The 23,612-nt window shown below is 32.9% G+C and overlaps 2 protein-coding genes across 2 annotated transcripts; one reads left to right on the top strand and one right to left on the bottom strand.

The window, feature by feature from the left end:
* Window positions 1-213: 213 nt before the first annotated feature.
* Window positions 214-12,593, bottom strand: LOC133197658 (uncharacterized). Its single transcript, XM_061333783.1, has 14 exons — window positions 12,540-12,593; window positions 10,003-10,090; window positions 9,425-9,642; window positions 8,495-8,696; window positions 8,057-8,206; window positions 7,514-7,656; window positions 6,787-7,018; window positions 6,539-6,679; window positions 6,230-6,376; window positions 4,886-4,995; window positions 4,508-4,706; window positions 3,244-3,363; window positions 1,550-1,720; window positions 214-1,324 (listed from the first exon to the last, which is right to left on the bottom strand). Exons 1-14 carry the CDS (start codon window positions 12,546-12,548, stop codon window positions 1,059-1,061), a joined length of 2,196 nt encoding a protein of 731 aa, XP_061189767.1. The 5' UTR covers window positions 12,549-12,593; the 3' UTR covers window positions 214-1,058.
* Window positions 12,594-12,843: 250 nt separating this feature from the next.
* On the top strand, window positions 12,844-22,930 carry LOC133196679 (protein IMPACT-B-like). The gene is made up of 10 exons (XM_061332538.1): window positions 12,844-12,982; window positions 14,508-14,630; window positions 15,016-15,068; window positions 15,463-15,525; window positions 16,613-16,707; window positions 18,161-18,295; window positions 18,611-18,705; window positions 19,607-19,774; window positions 22,102-22,236; window positions 22,702-22,930. Exons 1-10 carry the CDS (start codon window positions 12,953-12,955, stop codon window positions 22,741-22,743), a joined length of 939 nt encoding a protein of 312 aa, XP_061188522.1. The 5' UTR covers window positions 12,844-12,952; the 3' UTR covers window positions 22,744-22,930.
* The last annotated feature ends 682 nt before the right edge of the window (window positions 22,931-23,612 follow it).

The raw sequence follows: 23,612 nt of genomic DNA, 5'->3' as shown, positions 1-23,612 counted from the left end.
TAAATGATGCCAGAAAAAAAAAAATCATTTTCTATATATGATATATTGTTATTTGAAAGTGTACCTTTTCTTAGATTTTTTTTTCATCAAAATTATTTTCATTAAGTTGTTTTTTAATAAAAATGATTTCGTTAATCTTTAGAAAAAAAAAAAGTGGGGGTGGGGTGGGGTGATGTAAACATTAGCTCATTAAATAACATCAACACATTCAACGTGGATTCACAGATTCATTTATTATGAAAATATGTATTTATAACTTAAAATTTTTATTAATTTTGTAGGAATAGGATTTCAGCTCTGAACACATGCTTACTATGTGTCGGATATTTGCACAATAAAAACACGAACAAAATTAACACACTCCAATTTCCATGTGAATATTACAAGTATTGAGTTACAACAGTTAAAAGTTAAAAGTAACTGGTGATATTTGATGAAAAAAAAGTACCTTTATATCTATCCTATTTCCTAGTAAGTACATGATGGTTTTGTCAAAGAGACAATTTCAATATGTAAAGGAGCTAGTGTATAAACACAAAATCATTACAAAGGTATGAAGGATAATCAATCAATGATTTAAATCAACACTATATGCATGAATAACACATATTTGTATATGAAATATATGAAAAACTTATGAACAGAATTCAAACATAAGAAAGATATACAAATCACTTGTTGTTTAATAAAGAGATCAGCCATCAATGAACAATCAACATACTCCTAAGGTCCGGTAACTAACCACAATAGTGAAAATAACTAATTCATGAGTCAAATGAACACAGTCTTAATGCAAACGATATACATGTACATGCTAACTATCTATCTTTTCAGTTTTCTTTTTGTTGTTGCTATTAATGCACTAATCAAAGAAATCTGAAAATTAATCAACAAGATGAAAATCACATTAATATATATTATACAAATATAGAATCATTAAAATTTAATTGAGGCAACTTGCTTTAACACTGATATTATTTCTATACTGTAGTTATATATAATCAATGGGAATGTAAAACATAAATATCACAGATTCCAGAATACCGTGGCAACAGAAATTAAGACGGGGATATATTGAGTTTAAAACGGAACTTTTGGTCCTTATCTCGTTTTTCAAATGGATACCAGAAGATGAAGTTCACATCCCAGACATTATTGAACAAGTTGAAAGCCACTCCATCTACAGCTTTGATTGGTTTTAATGGTACAGGTATGACACTTGGCTTGCTACCAGGTGTCAGTACATTGACAACAGCGACATCTGGTGACTCGATGGAGAAGCCAGAGTTCCTGCTGTCTGTATAATATACACCCTTGTCTACAGCTGCAAGGAGATAATAATTTCAACCACTAAAAACTTTGAAATTTATATTTTTTTAACAGTATTTCTGTAATTAAGGATTACATTTTAAATATGTAAACTTTAAATCTTTCATCTCATATTAAAGACAGCATTCATAAAAATCTTAATTAGGATATGGGATTTATGAAATTTTAATTTTCAACCCATCATTTCTCTAACTAAGCCTAGACTGTCTAGAAAACTCACCATGTAGAATTTGGCTTCCATTCAGAATGACGTTCAGTGGATCAATAAACTGTCCTACTTTATGAATTTTCCAGGACAGTTTTGGATAACTGATTGGTCGGAACATAAAATAAATGGACTCAGGCATCCGTGTCGGAGGCTTCTGGAACCACTGGACCTCAACATCAATACCTAGAACATAACAAGGATAATTAAACCATGTATAAAACATTTCAAAATCTTATAATTACCTAGCTAGAACAATGCACTGACCTTTTTTACCTTGACTTTGAGCAGTTGGACTCGGAATCTATAGAGATATCTTTTAATGTGTAGTACATGTTGAAATAGACGTCCAGTGCTCAACCTTTTGTACCACAAAGAAGTGTGTAAATAAATTCATATGAAAATATACCATTCTAATCTTGACATTTTCATGAATACAAAATATACCAGCATCTTCCTCTTTCAACTTAGTGTACATATACATGTACTAGTATACAAAGTTTATACCTTATGTACAAAGTTTATACCTTATGTACATATATTAGTATACAAAGTTTATACCTTATGTACATATACTAGTATACAAAGTTTATGAATGCATCAGCAATAATCATATCAATAGTCTTGAAGCTTTGGTGTTAATCAAAAAATAATCTTTAGATTTGATGTTGACCTTTGACTGAGATTGTAAGATCTATAAGGGTCCCCTTTCCAAGGCATTATCCACCTCTTAAAAACACAAGGAGCTTGTAATTATTGCTTATATATAAAGTGTTGACAGCCTCAGTGATAAGGCCTATGAACAAAATATGTTTGTTTACTTTTACATACCAATTTTAAAATAGGGCCAGTAGAAAATATTTTGTTTGTATTTTTTTAGTTAATTTTTTTAATATAAAAGCATTAGCTTTGAAATAGAATTTTCAAGAACCCTCTATACACTGCACACTACAGAGTTCTAATTCTGTGTGGGTTTTTATCTGCAGTTGAGTGATCTGCCCTTAGAACTAAATTCAAATAAATTGAAATCTACCTTGTATTGCTCAATTTGTACACAATTCAAGTATTCTTAACTCCTTATTTACATGTATTTGCCACTGAAGTAAGCAACAGTGATTTCTGATTATTGATACTTTCGTTCTTTGAACATTTTCCTAGGGATAAATGCCAGGTACCTTATGTTGAAAATTCAATAGATAAGCTCAGTTACACCTTTATACAACTGAATTTTCTCAAGTCTAAAAACAATTTGCACTGGTATATAGAGGGTCCTTTAAGACAGTTAAAACTTCTTCTAGCCATAAAATATCTTCTGTTTTACAATGTACTCGACAGCTATAAAAATTGCTACTTAAAAATGACTTTAGGACCTCTGAACCATCACATTTGAAGGAGGAAGTATAGACATATATGCATTTTCTGGATTTTACCAAAAAAAAAAAAATTATTGGGTCTGTGCAAAAAAATTGGGTTGGTCTGGTAACTGTAAACAAACATTTTTTTCTTAGGCCTTACTACAGGACACCCATACTTGATTGCAGTGCTCTAATACTAAAACACTTTTCAACCCTAAATATAGCATTTAGTCCTCATTTTATCTGACAAACATGTAGACCATGATGTATGGATACATTAAAAAAAAATTGAGGCCATTGTATGCATAACTTCATGTTGTTATATCTATGCTAGTTTTCAGTACATCTACTTACTTGATAATTGTTTGGATGCAGCAACCCCTGTATACTTAATATAGATCACAGTCGGAGCACCATACTTAGACATACTCATAACATCAGTCATTTGAAGATGTACAATAAAACTGCAACCCTCTGTAAAACAGCCATATTGGTACACATAGATAAATTCAGATCTTTTTTCAATATGGAATACTTTTTAGTTTCAAAAAAAAAATACCAATATATATATATATTAGGGATGGCAACGAATATTCGAACATTGGAATATTCATTCGATGAGTTGATATTCGAATATGAATTTAAGATTCGAAAATTCGGTGTTTTTCAGATTTCATAAAAAGAAGTACTGTGATTAAATAAATTTTGATTAGAACAGTGCTGGAATTATCCCTGTTTAATTTACTAGCGATCAATTCGATTTCGCCTGATTTCTTTCACCACTTTCTAATCTTATAGATTTACTAAATTATTTTGTTTTGAGTAAGGTGTTAAAGAATTATACAATAATGCTTTATGTATAATACAAAAATTACTTTCATAGTTTTATTAGTTAGATACGATTGGATCTAGAATCGAGAACAACAAAAGGAAATCCTTCTTAGAATGTCTAAAAGACGTGAAGAGTATACTTATCAAAATGAATTTAATTGATCATTGAATGAATGTCTGATAGAATTAGTCTGTAATTAATGTAAGGGGCTCAATTTCAGAATAAATGTGTAAATTACTTGATTATCTCAGGTTGTACATAATCCTGAATTTTTTATTCATTATCGGGAAATTAGTTAATTATCTATGAAAATTGTCTATGGAAATATTTGTTCATATTTTAAAAAAACATTGTATCAAAGATTATTATGATATCTCTTATTAGGCAGATAATTGTAATTTATTACAAGTATTGAATTCTAAACAGTATACTGTAACGACTATCTTGCCTTTGGTAAGACGACTGGTTCCTCAGTTGAAGCTACTATAAATACGCAGGTTTTGTTTGTTAAAATGACTCTTTTCTACATTTAAATCAGTTATTAATTTCAAGCATTGACAAATATCAAATGGAATTTCTTATTGTACACCTACAAAAGTTTTCATACAATTTTACTTCCAATATAAGTACACCTATGCTAAACCCTTCATGAGAGTAGGGTGATGCATATTTAAAATAAAACAAATTTTATTTATTTTATCGAATATATTCGAATACTTTCATTGAATATTCGAATATGAATTATTAACAAAATTGACATCCCTAATATATATATATCTTTTTTACCTTTACTCTTAAACAAATCTTCCATGGTTACACTCCAGTATCCACTAGTGGCATTAGATTCTGATATGTTTGGTTTTCCAATTCCTAATTGAAATCGAGGAGAGTAGGGATAGTTTTCATTGAAGTAATCAAAGTCCGACTGATTCAAAGTCTGGTACACAAACTTTCCTAATGGGTGGGTGCTATCTGCCCATACAGCCTTAAAAAAAAAAACCATTCTAGTACTCTCCTCTAAGCATCAAATGGCAAATAGGAATGTGAATTTAAAAGCTTACATTTAAAGCATAAACAATGTTTACCCGGTAAACATTTTTCTATAACTTGCACTTGCATCATGGGATCACTTACACACTTGATGGGTTTAAAACAAAGTCTCACCTGACTGGCAGGATCTTTCATATGTATGAGAGAACCCTGACTATCAAATCCAAATTCAAATCCATTAGAACATTTCTGTACCTCCAAGGACGCGCCAATGTTGACGTATTCTGTAAATATCATTCAACAGGAATAAGTGAATTTCATCACCTGATGGAAACACCAAATCTTAAAAAAAATATACAACAATACCTAATTTCTTCAATGTACTGGTAATTAAATACAAAATTGCTCTTTTATATCTGAAACTGTAGCATAAATACAATATTTGCAAGTTAAGGAAACTTTGCGATGTATTTTCAATTATATTCCTGCTAGATATATCTTTATAAAACTACCGTATATAGTGAATTTTGTGGAATTTAGAAATATAGCTGCTTCTATTTCAAGCATTTATGTCTACTATTTTTTTTTTCAAAATGTACAGAATCATTATATAATTTGACAACAGATCATGTTCTTAAAAATAACCAAATGGGACAGATATTTTTTTTTTTTTTTATGCTACACTTTCTGACCTGATATACTTAAGTTTCATGCTGTCCTGTTAACTGGTTAAGATGTTTGTTTTGATCTGACAAATGAGTTTAATGTCATGCTGTTAATGAGTTTGTTTTAAGGAGGCTGGGGGGTCAACAAATTAACCATCATATATAACTTAATTTTTTAGATATGATATCTTAAGCTGTCAACTATCATTTGGCAAACAAAAATTTCATAAATTTTAGTTTTAAAATTTGATCATTTTTGTTTATCTTTATATGGAGCTCTTCTTCTAAAGGAGATCAATATAGTCTGAAAATGGCCACAACCACCCAGCCCTCTTAAATGACATTTCTAAGTTTTAGGTCATGCTGTTAACATGTTTGTTTTAACATGACATATCTAAGTTTTAGGTCATGCTGTTAACATGTTTGTTTTAACATGACATTTCTAAGTTTTACATCATGCTTTTAATGTCTGTTCGGACTTGACATACCTGAGTTTTATGTTATGCCATTAACATTTTTGTTCTAATATTGACATGTCTGAATTTTATGTCATGTTGTTAACATGTTTGCAATGAATTGACATATTTTTGTTAAATGTCATGCTGTCAATGTGTGTGTTTCTGACCTGACATATCTGAGTTTTATGTTGTGCTGTTGATGTGTTTGAAAGGACTTGACATATCCAAGTTTCAAGTCACTATGTTAATGTGTTTGATTCTGACTTGACATAGTGAGTTTTATGTCATGCTGTTAATGACTTGACATAGTGAGCTTTATGTCATGCTGATAATGTGTATGTTTCAGACTGACATATCTGAGTTTTATGTCATGCTGTAACTGTGCTTCTTCTGACCTGACATATCTGGTCTCTTGGCCTGGATCTGATTTAGTTGCTGGACAATCTTTGAGGACAATGTGTGATTTCCAAGAGCATCCAGTCCAAGGTTTGTAAAATTTCTCTGCTCTTGCCAAGACAAGGTGCCATTCATAAATCCGAAGGCTATTTAATATAAAGTTGGGGGTGTGTAAATACATCTTCCCATAGATGATCCCATATAATTTAATAAGAGTATAATAAAGACATTTTGCATGTTCGTTGTTAATGAATGTATTTAAGGTAAGTACTTCATATATTTCTACTGAATAAGCCAATTTTACTTACATAGATTATTCATGATTGGGTAGAATTCCTCATTAGTCCAATGATGACTGTCAAACACACTACTTAATCCCCATGTGTGTTCTCCATGTTTTAAGAAGAAAACACTGGCATTGTAAAATCTGGGATCTGACAATGAGCAAACTGTGAAGAGAAATGTAAAAATTTCAAACGCAAGTGAAAAAGAAACACCTAAAAGCTTTTGCATCATATCTTATATCACCATGGCATATTCAGTTCAAGAAGCAAACCTGATTCAGTTTGTAGACATGTGCTTCTGGCTCTAAATACTGCCCTCATCTCGGCAACTTTACGAGGATCTGAAGCTGACCCCTGGATCCATGTATCCCCAAACTCTTTAGTGATGACAGGCAGCTTGGACTTATATGGCTGTACTGCTTGTACAAAGTTCTCCAGAGATGAAGACTGGACATCAGCTCCTGGGAACTGGGATCTGACAATTTCATAATAGTCAAGTACCTCCTACAATATCACAAAAAGTAGTGTCAAGTACCTCCTACAATATCACAATAAGCAGTGTCAAGTACCTCCTACAATATCACAATAAGCAGAGTCAAGTACCTCCTACAATATCATAATAAGCAGTGTCAAGCACCTCCTACAATATCACAATAAGCAGTGTCAAGTACCTCCTACAATATCACAATAAGCAGTGTCAAGTACCTCCTACAATATCACAATAAGCAGAGTCAAGCACCTCCTACAATATCACAATAAGCAGTGTCAAGGACCTCCTACAATATCACAATAAGCAGTGTTAGATCAGTATCAGAAAGGTCAGATGTCACATACTCTTCTTTTTTTTCTGGTAATTGTTGGCTGCTAGAACTGATCACCAATTATTCTGATCAAAAATGCTTCCCCATAATCAAATAATCTGAAAATGAAACCACTTAAATTTCCAACAAAATTAAAAAAAAAAAACACTTAAATCTGACTCTCAAGAAAAATGCTAACTTTGTAATCCATTGGTGGTCCAGAATTATCTGTTCTGAATGCAAAGCAGAGAGCATGATCAAACCCTGGGAATGTGGCACAGTCCCTTCTAGAAAGACCATAAGGCTTTGACGGCACAGGGCCTGGGTTGTCTGGGTAACCCCCTGAAATAGCAATCTAAAGTTATTCATATGTTTCAGCAAATCTGGACTAATAGAGAGATAGTAGCACTTTTTGTATTTGTATTTCTTACTGTATTACTGTAAACCAACTATTATTTGCGTGCGAGAAATATACGCAAGTTTCACGACCTACTCTAACTCACGAATATTAATTGCTGCGAATCATTTATTTTGCTTTGTATTTAGAGAAAATGTTTCCTCAGTTGCAAAAATTAATTGTTGTGGATTGATTTCAAACGGACGAATCACAAATAAAAGATGAAGCAAATAATAATTGGTTTACAGTATTTTGAAAGACTTTAACTACTGACTAGGCTATGTGGTAATATTGAATTATATCATACAATTAATGTACAGTTATTACAGCTCTGTGCTGAATTACCTGGGTGCCAGATTCCAATTACAGAGCTGTTTTTAAACTGCCAGTTAAAGATGGGAGGAACTGCGGGAGGGGCTGTTACAGTATTCACCCCAACACTTATGGCTTCTACACCTAAATCTGTCAAGATTGGCAATACTGCTTGGGTCATAGCTGCAAACAAAAATAAAAGTAAAGAGAACTTTATCAAAATTGCATGTAATTAAAAGCTGTTTAATCTAATAGGCTTTCCAATCTTTTTTTTTTTAAACTCTGAAATAGTGATTTCATGTCTTATAAAGAACAATGATTAACTGCCTTATTCAAACACATCCTGACATGGAAATGTAGGAATGGGGTAATCAAGTTAAAATCCATTGTTTAAAACAATCTCTTTCAAATCAATGGATATTCAGTAAATGATTGAGTAGTGAGACTAGCTTCACATCTGAACAGCCTCACCTGGTACATCTCTCTGACTGAGTGTTCGGTGTTTTCTCTTGATTCCCAGCTCCTTGTCTAAGTCTATGCTAAGCTGTACACCAAATCTCACCATCAGTGGGTCCATAGTCTCCATATACATATTCATGGGACCAGCGTGCCATGTGATGTCTCCTCGTCTGGCTGCTGCTATAAACTCTGCCTTCTCTGTCTCATTAGGGCACTGCATGGTAATTATTAATTTTATAATATGTTATTCATCAGAATTAGTTGTATCATCCACGAAATTTTGGTCAAGGTATGGCAAATAGTCACTTTAGAAAAAAACTGCTCCAAAAACATTAACCTGGTCACTCATCCTGAAAGTGCAGGTCAGATAGTATCCGAAGCAAGCCTAGTAGTGTGCATCCTTAGATGTATCATCCATGCAAGTTTGGTCAACATAGGACTTATAGTTACTTAAGAATGAACCTGCTCCAAAAACTTTAATCTACACTAAAAACTTAGACCTGCTCCAAAAACATTAACTGGTCATTCTTTCGCTGAAATTGCAGCATCTGAAACCCTGACTGGTACAATGAAACACACTAGAAGAATTTTCCATGCATATCTGATTAATGTAGGGCATAGAAGTACTTGAAAAGAAAACTGATCCAAAAACTTTAACCTGGGATGCTGATGTAGATGCCAACGGTATCAATAAGCTCCCCCCAACTTTGTTGAGGGAGCTAAAAATGTGAGAGGTTTACGAAAATGCCGACAAACAATAGACAAATTTTGATTAGAAAAGCTCATTTGAGCATTCGGCTCAGGTAAGCTAAAAATGTGACCAATAAACAATGCTAAGACTGGGATTGTGGCTTTTCTGGCAACCCAGCATTAATATCTACTAGAACATTTCTGCTACTAGGAATTTAATGACATGAATTCCCAGACACTAAGAGAACTTACCTGTAGTTTAATCCCTGAGAGAACAAGATTTGGGGGACAGTGTAAGTACAGCCTGACAAGCCATGGGTGGGTTGTATAGATTTGTTTCTCATAGAAACCCAGTTCTCTCAGTGTGGCTGAGGTGTTGATGGAGCGAGGGAAGTACTCCATAAAGTACTTGTTTAAAACATTGTTAATAAATCCAAGTTCCTCTGGAAGCAAGCCATCATATCCTACATCTGCAATGTCAAATGTATGGTATTTGTGGTCATTGTAAGGTTAATTTGTATATACCATGAGGTACAAGGAATAATTTAATAATCAGCTTTAATTAACTACTGCTTTCTTTCATTTGAAAATTCAAAGTTTCATTTAGTGCATTTAAAGAAATGTAAAAAAAATGTATGTTAGATGTACAAAATATTTATGGTTAAAATAGAATTTGTCTCTCTCAAAATACTGGCCAATGAAATATCCACTGATGTGTGTATATATATATATATATATATATATATATATATATATATATATATATATATATATATATATATATATATATATATATATATATATATATATATATATATATATATACATACCTAAGTGATTCATGAATACTAGGTGGACATGCTTAATATCTTCACAATTTACAAACCCAACAAGGGCAATAGTGAGCAGAACTGTGATCTGAAATGACCAGGAAAACAATCATTAAATTGCAGAAATAATAAATGTGCCATGTTCTACAAAAATTAAAAAGTGCCATAGAAATGTGGCCACATACAATTTGTTTCAAGTCTTCTAAAAAGGCTGATCCATTGGTTTGCTAAAGAAGATCTGCAGTAATTTAAGAACAAGAAGTAATCAATGATAACTGGCAAGGTTAAGTTAAGGATTTTGTAAATGTCCTGACACAAGTAATGCACCTGAGAAAGAATATAACAGGCCATAACTAATTTTTTGAAAAGTAGGTCAACATTCTGGGTCATGATGTAAAAAATTCATCATATATTGGAAATGGCCTTGTCAAGGTAATGCTTGCACATGTAAAAATTTAAAAGTTCTGTCTCTTCAGGTGCAAAAGCTACAACTAAATTTCATTTGTCTTGAAAAGGAGGTCAAACTTCAAGGTCAATGGCATTAGGTCAAAAATGATTGTACTCCTTGAAAGATGTTGTCACAGGTGATGTCATGTGAAATATGAAAGCTCAATCCTCTTTTAATCAAAAACTATTAGTATTACAATGATACGTTTTTTGAAAAGTGAAATTTTAAGGTCAATGTACATTCCAGGATGGTCTTGTTGCATTCAAAAGTTAAAACCAATGTTAGAATATTTGAAAAGAAGGACAAACTTCAAGGCCAAGGTCTTGGGGCCAAAGTCATGGTACAATTGGAAAGAACTTGTCACAGGTAATGCACATTTAAAATAAGAAAGGCTATCCTTAGTCATTCAAAAGTTTTGAACAAGGTTTAAGTCTTTGTGACAAAAAGAAATTTTGAAAAGTAGGTCAAAATCAAGGTCATGGTCTTTGGCTAAAAAATTATAGTATATTTGGAAAGATCTTCTCACAGGTTATGCACATGACAAATATGAAAGTTATAAAAAATAGGAAAATTATTACCAATGTTCAAAATTTTTACAAGATAGGTCAAACCTCAATGTCAAGGTCACAGTGTGAAAAATTATTAGACATTTGGGAAGGTCACAGGTTATGCTCATGTGAAAAATGAAACCCTTTTCTTCTCTCATTTAAAAGTTATTAGAAATGTAAAAAAATTTTTAATAAATCTGTCAAAATTCAAGTTAAAGGTCACAGGGTCAAAAATCATGGTTCATTTGGAAAGGTTTTGTCATAGATAATGCATATGTGAAATACAGTATGAAATCCTTGACTTTACTCATTCAAAAGTAATGATTAAGGTTGAATTTATTTTGACAGACTGATGGCTGAGATTTAATGTCCCAACTCTTTCATAAAATGAGGGAAAATTAGTTAACATGGGAGAATTTCACTATACTTTGACAAAAAGTGGGAAGAGGGCAACTGGCCTTTCAATGAACATTGTCATACTAAATTAACAGTAAAATATAACTTGTAAAAAAGTAACATCCCCTCCCCACCATTGACTCTTTGGTTATAAAAAATGGGCGAGGATGTGTAGTAGGAGATACATATATTTAAATGGACCTCTGCTTATGACTTTTATTTTGGCATAATAGATAAATCTGCACCACTTGATCAGGTCAACAAGAAAATCTGTACAATGGAAGAAATAAAAAATATAAAATAAAATGATTCTGCAAGCCTGCCTCAATTTTCATTATTATCGCCTTGGCCTTAAATTATGAAAGCCAGGATTAGTTCAATCACTGGACAGGCACTCCAGTAGAACACACAAAGGAAACAACTTTGGGGGAGCCCAACGAACATCTGGCGAAAGAGGAGATGTAGATAGAATGTTCTATCGTTAAAATGATAAATGTCCTACGGACCTGGTTTAACGATAGAATGCGTTCCGTGTATTGTCTATGTAGCAAAGAAAACACGAGAGATAACTCTAACTCAGTGCATTTACTATGAAAAATCCCGAGAGTTCCGAATGTCAACATGGTGTGTAAATTTGGTGAAAAAGTGTTGAATTCTTCCATTATATGGATTAAATTTTTAGATGATAGGTATTTACAGTCTCAAAAAGGTTTCTTATGATTAATATGACTGTTATTTTCAATGCAACTTCATTAATTTTCTCCAAAATCGTTTCGGAGCCATTCTGCAATTTTCTGCTACATTACGGGTTTATGGGAGGCATTCTAACTGTGGTGAGGGCCTGTCCCGAGACACAGTTAGATTATTCTATCTAGAGGAGATGGAGAGGAGAGAATACCATGTATTAACCAAATTTAAAGGCTTGCCAAAGATGAGGTAGAGAAGCTTTCGGTTTTGTATATCCTATACTGGAACATTTTAAGAAGAAATATAAAACATCTCTAGATCTACTTTCACTTTACAATCCATTGCAAAACATTATCCCGGCCTTGGGACTAACTTGGAAGTCAGGCAAGCAACTCAGTTTCACAAAATGATGCAAATTTTGCACTGGGCCTATAACAAAGTTTAATCACAATACATACCATTTTCATTTCTCAAGTCATCCCAAAATCCAAACATTGGTCGCGTGATTGAACAGGAAGTAAAACAATAATTATAATATGAAAACCTGATACATCATGGTCAAGCAAAACAAAAATCCAAAAAAAAAAAAAAAAAAAAAAAAAAAAAAAAAAAAAAAACGGCCTTTATTTGATATAATTTATAAATATAATATAACAACGGAAAAATGTTATGTTGTTTTCAATACAAATGAATTGAATGAAATTTTTAGTGAAATATTTTTTTGCGGAAACTTTCTATTACGAATTTGGAAGTTTGAATTTTTCCTGCTGATCTTGATTTCCGATTTGTGTTTTTAGGCAGAAGATGGAAACGTTTCATAGTTTATATTGTCTTTGAGCGAATCCTTTAATATTTTTTCACCGTGTAGAGTATGTCTACTGATGACAATAAAACAATCCAGGTAACATGCTAAATTTTTAAATAATGATAATTGTAAAAGGAGAAATTAAATTAATCTTTTCTAAGAAAGTAAAACGAAAAAGAAAGTAGACCAAAAAAAAAATGATAAGAAAACAATTCTGGTGCAAATTGTGACATACCTGTATCACACAGTGCACAATACATGTAGACCCCTTTTTTCCCAAACAAATCACCCCCTTTCAAGTCTTTGGAGGTTGGCATGTAATATGTTGATGGTGCGACCGTTTGGGCGAGTGCAGATACCTATTCAGATTTAATTTAGATCCATCTCTTCTATCCGCATGTAACATTTGGTACGTCTAGACTCTGATGTCTCATGACGTTGTATGTAAGTTGCATTACCAAACCAAAGCCTGAACAATGCTAATTTTAAAAAAAGAGCATTCAATCTGCAATATTCTTTAAATCAAGGTGAGTTTTTTTCTTGTTGAATTTTTGTTGTTACCACGAGAACAGTTTGTGGCAATTGTATTGTGGGTCCAGAGGTTACTGCGGAAAAAAATTTGTTTGGATGAATGTGCACAGTCCATTTTCTTTTCACCCAGGCTTTTTGTCGCTAGAGCTCACAGTGCAAGCGGCGTTCATCGCCGCTCACTGCTCTCGCCATTAGATTATCTGTCACTGGTGCTTATGACTTGTTAGCTCACCTGAGCTGAAAGCTCAAGTGAAGTTTTCTGATCACCTGATGTCAGTCATCTGTCCATTTGTAAACTTTTCACATTTTCAACTTCTTCTCTAGAATAACTGGGCCCATTTTAACCAAAGTTAATACAAAGCATCCTTGGGTGAAGGGGAGTTTAAATTATTAAAATGAAGGGCCAATTCCCCTTACAAGGGGAGATAATCAAGAAAGGACAAAATAGGGTGAGGTTATTAAAAAATCTTTTTTCTCAAGAACCACTAAGCCAGAAAAGCTGAAACTTACGTGGATGCTTCCTGAGGTAATGTAGATTCCAAATTGTTCAAATCATGGCCATAGGGGGTAGGTTGGGGCCACAATAGGGAATCATATTTTTACATTGAAATATATAGGAAAAATCTTCTCCAGAACCACTGGGCCAGAAAAGCTGAAACTTATGTGGAAGCATCTTGGAGTAGTGTAGATTCTACATTTTTCGAATCATGAACCCCTGGGGTAGGGTTGGGCCACAATAAGTATTACAAGGAGGAAAACCTGGTGAAGAACAGCAGGGCCAAAGTTACTCAGGTGAGGGTTGTGGCCCATGGGCCTCTTGTTATAACTTGTTATCTTTATTCTTTGATACATTGAATAATTTTAAGAGCAACAGGGTAAACCTACAATGAAATTTGTATGCCACAGCACTGGTGTTCCCTCCATAAAATTACATTTAAGTTAACTTGTACAAATCATCTTTTATTCTATTTTATTAAACCCAGTTTTGTATGTACATTAGAAAGAAAGAGCCATTTAACAGGTCCAGTCTTTTGCAGAATAAGTTGTTATTAAGACAATGTTGATGCTCATTGGTCTATACATTTTCTAGGATGAAGAAATTGAAGCCTTATCTGCAATTTATGGGGATGACTGGGTTACCATCGACAGTGAATCACGAAATTACTGCATAAAAATCAAAGATGAAAATTCAGAAAATGTTATTTTGATGGAGGTTTGTTATTAAAAAAAAAAACTGGTTGTGATTTTTAAAACACCTCTAGTTTACTTTAGTATATTATCATGATTATCCAGTCATTGTCAACAGTTACAGAAAACAGTTAAATTATAAGTTGTTCATGATATTAAGCTAATTCAAGTCTGTTTTTCTGCATAATTTAATGAATTATGTATGATGTCTTTCAAATTCTCAGATCATGTTTGTATTCTGCCAAAAAAATTCTTTCTAAACTTATGGCATATACATGCAGTTATAGTTGCTTGATTAGAAGAGGCTTTCAACACTTCAATACAAAAATCATTCTTCAGTTTATTTAACCATTAAAATTACTGGGATGAAAGTTTTGTGGCATGTTAATTTTGAATGACATATATTTCAGGTTTTGTTTCCTCCTTATTATCCTAAGACATCACCACCTCAGTATACGTTAAGGTAAGTCCCAGTAATGACCCTAGGGGTGAGTAAAATATTGTTAAATAACAATGTCCTCAAATTAAAAAAGGGGGAAAATCTACCAGAAATAACACTATTGATATTGAGTCAACAGAATTGAATATTACAATCCTGGCATTCAGTGACAGGGAAAACTTTACAAAGTCAGAGAATTTTTCTCTTTCAATTTCATGATATTAAGATTATAATAGAACTAGGAATTCGATAAGCATGCAGGCATAAACATCCAGTAAATGTTCAAAAGAACACTCATGTAACAATTAAGTCTAACAAGTTATTGTGCAAATACTTTTTCTGTTCTCTGTAGGTTTTATTGTGTTGGACATTTAAATGTATAATACTAACAAAGTACCCAGCTATTTTTTATTTTTAGTGCACCATGGTTAAGAAGAGAGGAAAAAATTAGTCTAGAAGATGCATTAGCAGATATATACTGGTAAATTAATAACACACAGATATACAGGTAACTCTTGATGGCTCGAACTTCGATCTCTCGAAGTTCTTGATCGCTCGAAGTGAGTCTCCGGTCCCGAATATTTCCACTATATAACTAAGCAAATTTACTCTTGATTTCTCGAACTCTTGATCTCTCGAAACCCTTGATCCCTCGAAGTCAAAATGCAGTCCCGCTATTCATATTCTATTAGAATTTACCCTCGATACCTCGAAGTGGCTATGTGTATACAAGATTATATAATTAGCACCTTTACCTGGACATTTAAATGGCCCCAGGCAGAAGACGCGGGTCTCGAGGAACAGGATGTTTATTCAGGTGACACTTATGCTGCAAGGTGATAATTGATTTATAATGAATCATATTTTGCCTATATGCTATTAAAATAATTATCATCGACTGTCTTACGATTATTAAGAGATGCAGTGTCATTGAAAAGTAGTAATTTATTAAAAGACAAAACACTAATTTAATTTTTATTTCGAGTCTGTGTCAAAGTTAAACGAAATATGAAAAAAGCAGAAACAGCCTCAATGTCAATATGACGACTATTATTGGACAAATACTTACAGAACTGCGTTCAATGATCATGTTTGGAATAGTCAATGCTATGTACAATGCTGTAAAATGTCGTTTTCATGTAACGAATGTGTAGTATGATGTCCGTATTACAAAGAATAAATAAATATACATGATATGATGATATACATTTTTTACTTTACTCAGTTTAATGAAATATTCATCTGAATTACGAAAAAATATCGTTGTTTTGTAAAAACCACATGTAAAAGGTTAGCACTGCATGAAAATCATTACATCCGGTAAGACTAATTTTAAAACCTGTCAACAAACCCGGAAAATTCCGGACTCTTGAAAACTCGAACTCTTGATCTCTCAAAATTTTTCCTCGGTCCCGCCGACTTCGAGGTTTCGAGAGTTACCTGTATAATTTTTCAGGATCATTTTATGCATAAGGGAACAAAGCTAGATATTTTTTTGTTTTCTGTACCTTATGTCATTTACTAGATGAGCTTTGAGCTAAAATAAGAATTTACATATATATTTTTAGTGCAAATATTGGAGAAAGTGTCATATTCCTTTGGGTTGAAAGAATACGTGAATATTTGCAGGAGAAAAGCAGTGTGAAAAGACAAGAAAACCCAGGTAACATACAGACATTCTTAGATCTAGGATCACAAAACTGATAAAGAATAGTCATCACTATACTGTTCGTAGTGCATAAAATAGAAGGAACAAATTATAGACTTTGGTAATTACATTAAATCCAGTGAGTACATTTCATCCAAACTTTTGACTGAAATTTTGTACATCACTTTTCAAAGTCTGTCCAGAAAAATAACATGAAAATATGTTTTAAGACTAAATTTTCTACAACAAAAATAATGTTCTGTGATTCATACTAATGTCAAGCATGGAACTTACACGAACATGTCTGATCTTTTACATTGTACCCCTCAGAAGACATACATGTCATACTTTGGTAGCAAATATCCCATTTCTCATAGCAGTAGCTAACTAGTGAGTGAACTAACAATGCATTTACCTGTTAATGTGTTAGATAATTATTCAGTATCCACATATGGTAAATCTGGAAATTTTTACATCTGATTTATTTTGGCGAATTTGGGTCAAAGTGGTCCCGGTATATATTAATTTTTAAGTTTCTGAATTTTGCAAATTCACATCATTGCTGAAAATAAAGGAAAACCAACTAAAAAATTCTAAGTATTTTTTTTCCCATATAATCAAATATACATGTATGCTAAATTCAAAGTGGGTGAAAATATTTTTTTCTATTAACATGTAAAAATAGGTCCTGGTTTTTCTTTAGTCACCCATGCCTTTTTGTTTACATGTATTCAGACAAACTCTGTTATTTTAGTCAGTGCTTGTGTGATGCAGGAATTTCGCATCGCTTTAGTGCACACATAGTTCAGGTAGGCAATTTAGGCAAAAGCTGCCAAAGGCAATACTGGGCTGCAGAGAATTGATAATTAGTAAATTTGAGGGGTGCTGTGGCCAATTGTTTAACAATTAAAGTCTCACTCATTACTCTTATTGTCTCTTAATTAGTGTCAGGTCATAATGGTACGTAAAGGATTAAATTGAATAAACAAACCTTCAAATAAAAATTATTGATTAAACATAAGAACATTCAAGTTCATTTAAGTTGAAAAACTATGAATTTAGATCAAAATTTCTTTTAAAAAATGATTGATCAAAACATTATAAAAAGAGTTTTATATTCAAGCATAAATTAAAATTTGTTTGAATTTAATTGACTGAAGATTTATTTCTTGTTTTATTTTTACGACCAATATTTTTGCAAATGCATTGCATGCACAAAATTGCTAAAAATTTATCAACAGTAAAAATTTCCAGATTTATGGTACATAGTACTTGTCCTGTGGCACGCTGAGTCTTTCAGCAACCTTTACAAAAAGGTTTTGTGATATCACTATTGATGATTGTGTTGGCATTGTAGATTTTTCTTACAGAAATGATGTCTATACATATCTTTTATTTATTAGAACACCCATCATACTTCATATAGTTGTATGATTTGATTATTTTTCAAATGGCATTCAAATGGCAGTTAGTCCAGCTAGTTCACATGACGATTCAGATGAAATTTCAAAGGAGGAAGATGATTGTTCAGAGTACAGTTTTACAAAAATACAGGAAGAACTTGACAAGTGCCCCTCAGAGGAGCAAGAGGAAAGTAGAGAGGGTGGGTAGATCTCCACTACAGAACTACTGCTATAATGATTTCTTGATTTATGAAGGATTCGAACAGTAAAGTCAAGTGCATACATGCCATGCTAATTTACAGAAAGATTACACATAAGTAGACCACGTACGATAGAATTATATATACGGTAGATCTTGTCCAATCCTAACACCACTTGTTCCAACAAATTGGCCAAGTTAGACAACATTTAAAATTACTGAAAGGGACTAAAAAATTTTAAAGATAAGTTTAAACTTTAGTAGATTGCGTTAGAATTTTTTATACATATAGATGTATATATTACATGTGTTTTAGAGGTAGAGTGTCCAGAGATTCACCATGGGGAGAGTTTTATGGACAGAAAAAGCGTTTTTCAAGGTCACATAGCCTCAATATCTCAAACAAAGCAGGTATTGTTTGCTTTTAATCATGGTTTTTAACTTTATTTATTTGATTTATAACGTTTATTCAACGTTCCTATTAATTAATAGGACCATGCATTCATTTAATCTATTGTAATTATCAATAGTTTACAGATTTTGTCAGAATTTAATATTATATAAATATTGCATGTAGTTGAGTGTAACATTGAAAATTTTCACCCCTCGAAAACCATTGTCAACCTCGGCTGCGCCTCGGTTGAAAATGGTTTTCTTGGGGTGAAAATTTTCAATGCTACACTCAACTACATGCAATATTTATTATATTATACTGAATGTTTTATACAAATACACATAAATTCTGCGCAGTCACTATTGTTTGGAATACCACCCGTCGTCAAGCAATGTTGACTGTTGCTACGCTGGAGGGTGTGGCTTCATTATTCAGCGGGTAATAGTGTTTTTTATCAAATGTTTCACGACGAATCAGATTCAACTAATTTACATGAAATTATAATATATACATTTGTTATACTTTCATGTTAAATAGTCAAATTTGGTTTAAAAACATTTGTTAAAAAGTATTGTTACCCTACCACGTGCGTAAACCACGCCCTCCAGGTAACATTATCAAGGGTTGAAAATGCATGACTACGGGTAACAGTATAAAAATTGTTAAATCCACAGAATGTCTGTGCATATGGTTCACTGTGGCTTTTTCTTCTAAATGCATTCTAAATACATTCAGTAATACAAATAATATTACATGTTTATTTAGGGTAATGTGAAATTGTTATCCTGCGAAAACCAATGCTGATCTCGGCAAAACATGTAATATTTTTATTGTGTTTAGGTAAATTTAAATTACAATACTTGTATATATTTTCATTGCACAAGTAAAAATAAATAACTGATTTTTTTTTCTTCCTAGGTTAAATTAGTTCTACAATCTCTTTACCAAAGTAAGAAGATTGCTTCTGCAACACACAATATATATGCATACCGGATAAGTAAAGATGACCAATCAGAGGTCTTCTACCAAGGCTGTGAAGATGATGGGGAAACTCAAGCAGGGTCAAGAATGTTACATCTGATGCAGGTATTGTTACAGACAAGACCAGTAGAGTGCACAATATTCTGTTAGGGGCATTATGCTGCTGTGAATAATTGCTGAAATGTATTCCAACAGTCAGGAGCAGTAGACTGTATTGTATTTGAATATAAAAGAGCAGGTAATGTTGTATTCTAAATATCAGGAGCAATAGCCTGCATTCTAATAGTTAGGAGCAGAAGGATGTGTTGTATTCTATTTGTTAAGCAGAGTAGGCTAGGTTGTATTCTAATAGTCAAGAGTGATAGGCTGCTGATATTCTAATAGTTAGGGGCAGTAGGTTGTGTTGTATTCTAATAGTCAGGTCAGGTCAGTAGACTGTGTTTTATTCTAATATTAGAATGTGTTGCATATCTTTTTGTGAGGAACCATAAGCTGTGTTGTATTATAATAGTCAGGAGCAGTAGGATGTGTTGTATTGTAATAGTTAGGAGCAGTAGGTTGTGTTGTATTGTAATAGTCAGGAGCAGTAGGTTGTGTTGTAATAGTCAGGAGCAGTAGGTTGTGTTGTAATAGTCGGGAGCAGTAGGTTGTGTTGTATTCTAATAATAAGGAGCAGTAGCCTGTGTTGTATTCTAATTGTCAGGTCAGTAGGCTGTGATACATATTTAAAGTTATAAACAAAAGGCTGTGTTGTATTTTTATAGACAAAAGCAATAGGCTGTGTTATATATTTATAGTTATAAACAAAAGGCTGTGTTGTCAGTAGCAGTAGTTTGTGATGTATTTTTATTGTCTGGAGCAGTATGTTGTGTTGTATTGTAATAGTCAGGAGCAGTAGGTTGTGTTGTATTGTAATAGTCAGAAGCAGTATGCTGTGTTGTATTCTAATATTCAGAAGCACTAAGCTATGTTGTATTCTAATAGTCAGGAGCAGTAGGCTGTGTTGTATTCTAATAGTCAGGAGCAGTAGGCTGTGTTGTATTCTAATAGTCAGGAGCAGTAGGCTGTGTTGTATTCTAATAGTCAGGAGCAGTAGGCTGTGTTGTATTCTTATTGTCAGAGGAGGTAGATTGTGTTTTATTTTTATAATCAGGAACAGAAGGCATTTTTATATTCAAATGGTCAGTAGCAGTAGGTTGTGATATATTTTAATTGTCAGAAATTGTCAGGAGCAGTAGGCTGTGTTGTATCCTTATATCTAGGAGCAGTAGGCTGTGTTGTATATTTATGGCTGTGTTGTATCCTTATATTTAGGAACAGTAGGCTATGTTGTATCCTTATAGTTAGGAGCAGTAGGCTGTGTTGTATCCTTATATTTAGGAGCAGTAGGCTGTGTTGTATCCTTATAGTTAGGAGCAGTGGGCTGTGTTGTATTCTAATCGTCAGGTCAGTAGGCTGAGTTGTATATTTATAGTTAGGAGCAGTGGGCTGTGTTGTATCCTTGTAGTTAGGAGCAGTAGGCTGTATTGTACTCTAATTGTCAGGTGAGTAGGCTGTTTTGTATTTTAATTGTTAGAAATGGCACTGATGTGAAAATGTCAGTTAATCTCTTATACAATTGTCCATTTTGAAACTACTTCTCTGCTAATGTTTGTGTTATATCAGTTCTATGAATTTTTTGCCTCTGAGGGGTTCAAACCATATTCTAAATATTATATCATTAGGTCCATGTTTTCCAGGAAGGTGTATTAATGACACCATTTGTAGCAAACTCAATTCACTGTATGCTTTGAAAATTAGGTCACCACTCCTGTTTCTGAAACCATTATTTCCACAGAACCTTGTCTAATAATAGGTACCTGTATGTGTATAAAAGAGTTCCTGTGTACATGAATAAAAGAGTTCCTGTGTACATGTATAAAAGAGTTCCTGTGTACATGTATAAAAGAGTTCCTGTGTACATGTATAAAGGAGTTCCTGTGTACATGTATAAAAGAGTTCCTGTGTACATGTATAAAAGAGTTCCTGTGTACATGTATAAAGGAGTTCCTGTGTACATGTATAAAAGAGTTCCTGTGTACATGTATAAAAGATTTCCTGTGTTCATGTATAAAATAGTTCCTGTGTACATGTATAAAAGATTTCCTGTGTACATGTATAAAAGAGTTCCTGTGTACATGTATAAAAGAGTTCCTGTGTACATGTATAAAAGAGTTCCTGTGAAAAACATTAGTAACAGAAGCAATTGTTACTAAGTCTCCATGTTATGAGAACTGTTGTATTTTACAGTAACAAAAAAATTCATCAAAAGGATTTTAAAAATGATTAAAATGGGCAGAGTAAATCAGTGTAGATATTGTGGATGAAATCAGGAGTGTAATTTTACCTTTTCATTTGGGACTTAAATGATTTGTGTGATTTTTTACCTGTAGATAGTGGACGCCCGCAATGTCATAGTAGTGGTGACTCGCTGGTATGGAGGAATACATCTCGGACCAGATCGATTTAAACACATCAATAATTGTGCCAGACAACTTTTGGATGAACATGGTTATATCAAGTCAAAGGTTAGTTTGTCTGTATAGTAGTTATTTTTGTTGAACCTGGATATCTTGAACTGAAGGAGACTAAGGAAAATTTTGAGATATCCAAGAAAGTGAATTTGAATTTCATAATAAATATGGGAACATTGACTATTTTTGAGAATCTGTGGCATACAAGATTTGGTGTTCAAAATACCACTGTTCAATATACACTACATGTACATGTAATTAATATTTTTGACATAAAAAATTAATGTATAATTTATTCAGTTCTATCCCTACTTACTGATTTGAGAGCTATGCATTATATCATAAAGGAGTAAATTTACATGTATAATAAACTAAACATACTTTTATAATTTGTATCTTTTGAGAAGGCTTTCAAAGGTTTAAAGTGCAAGATAATATAAGCAGATACATGTAAATTGAAATTGGTAGATTTTCCTGGAATTTAAGTACTACTTGGCTGTTATATTAATTGTTTTTCAGAATGAGAAAAAAGGTCCAAAAAGCAGTAAAAAGAAAAGGTAGCATATGTATTCTGATATCATTTTACAGGGATTATGGGGGAGTTTTGTTTTAGCATTTTAATGTACATGTAATCTGTGATTTTATATGTACCTTAATTTTACTATATTTATTGTTATTGATATGATATACACATTGAATGTGTAATGTGCAATTTACATGAAAATGATATAATAAATAAGTATTTACATATCTGTGTCAGGCCTATTTTAAGATTTTAGTGCAATAAGGGAATAAAATTGACCGTTCTTTATGAATGTACAGTCAAACATCGTTATCTTGAACTTAAAGGGACCGAGAAAAAAACTTCGAGATACGTAAGGATTTAAGATATCCAGAGTAAAATACTTAAAGAATAAGGTTTGGGACTTCCAAATCATTTCGACATATCCATGGTATTCGAGATATCAGTGTTTGAGATACTGAAGTTCAACTGTGTATACAGAAGGATTAATTATTTATCAAGAAAACATTGTACATAAAGATAATGTATTTTCTCAAAATATTTTGCAAGCATCTACACTGAGTTTGGTTGCTCACATGGCGCAGTGGTTAGAGCGTTTGCTCTAGACTCGCGGTGTAAGGAGTTGATCCTTACGTCGTGGATTCGAATCCCACTATGGGACATGGAGACCGGTCCTTCTGATGAGACCGTATAAATCGAGGTCCCGTGTCTCAGTAGGTGCTGGCACTGCTCAATGGCCCTGAGTTCGGAGCATAGGTCAAAATTTGCAGCCCTCCACCGGCAAGTGGTGGTGTCTCCATATGAGTGAAAAATTCACAGTTCAGAGGGACGTTAAACAACAAACAAAACAAAAAACATTGAGTTAGTTTAGCAGACTAAAACCAGCTAAACACAGGTTTTGATGACA

This window comes from Saccostrea echinata, unplaced genomic scaffold (genome assembly GCF_033153115.1).
Source record: "Saccostrea echinata isolate AGI-Se365-2 ecotype Australia unplaced genomic scaffold, CSIRO_AGI_Sech_v1 ptg000030l, whole genome shotgun sequence".
NCBI classification, from domain to species: domain Eukaryota; kingdom Metazoa; phylum Mollusca; class Bivalvia; order Ostreida; family Ostreidae; genus Saccostrea; species Saccostrea echinata.
This window is presented reverse-complemented; position numbering and strand designations above follow the sequence as displayed.

What these genes read in the sequence shown, in the direction of transcription:
- LOC133196679 (XM_061332538.1), top strand. Translation starts at nt 12,953, where the DNA reads ATGTCTACTGATGACAATAAAACAATCCAG. An exon ending in CCACCTCAGTATACGTTAAG is followed by an intron (nt 15,069 to 15,462) that starts GTAAGTCCCAGT and finishes TTTTATTTTTAG; the next exon opens with TGCACCATGGTTAAGAAGAG. An exon ending in GAAAAGACAAGAAAACCCAG is followed by an intron (nt 16,708 to 18,160) that starts GTAACATACAGA and finishes TTCAAATGGCAG; the next exon opens with TTAGTCCAGCTAGTTCACAT.
- LOC133197658 (XM_061333783.1), bottom strand. An exon ending in TCTCAGGGATTAAACTACAG is followed by an intron (nt 8,697 to 9,424) that starts GTAAGTTCTCTT and finishes ATTACCATGCAG; the next exon opens with TGCCCTAATGAGACAGAGAA. An exon ending in TGCATCCAAACAATTATCAA is followed by an intron (nt 1,721 to 3,243) that starts GTAAGTAGATGT and finishes GTTATGTTCTAG; the next exon opens with GTATTGATGTTGAGGTCCAG.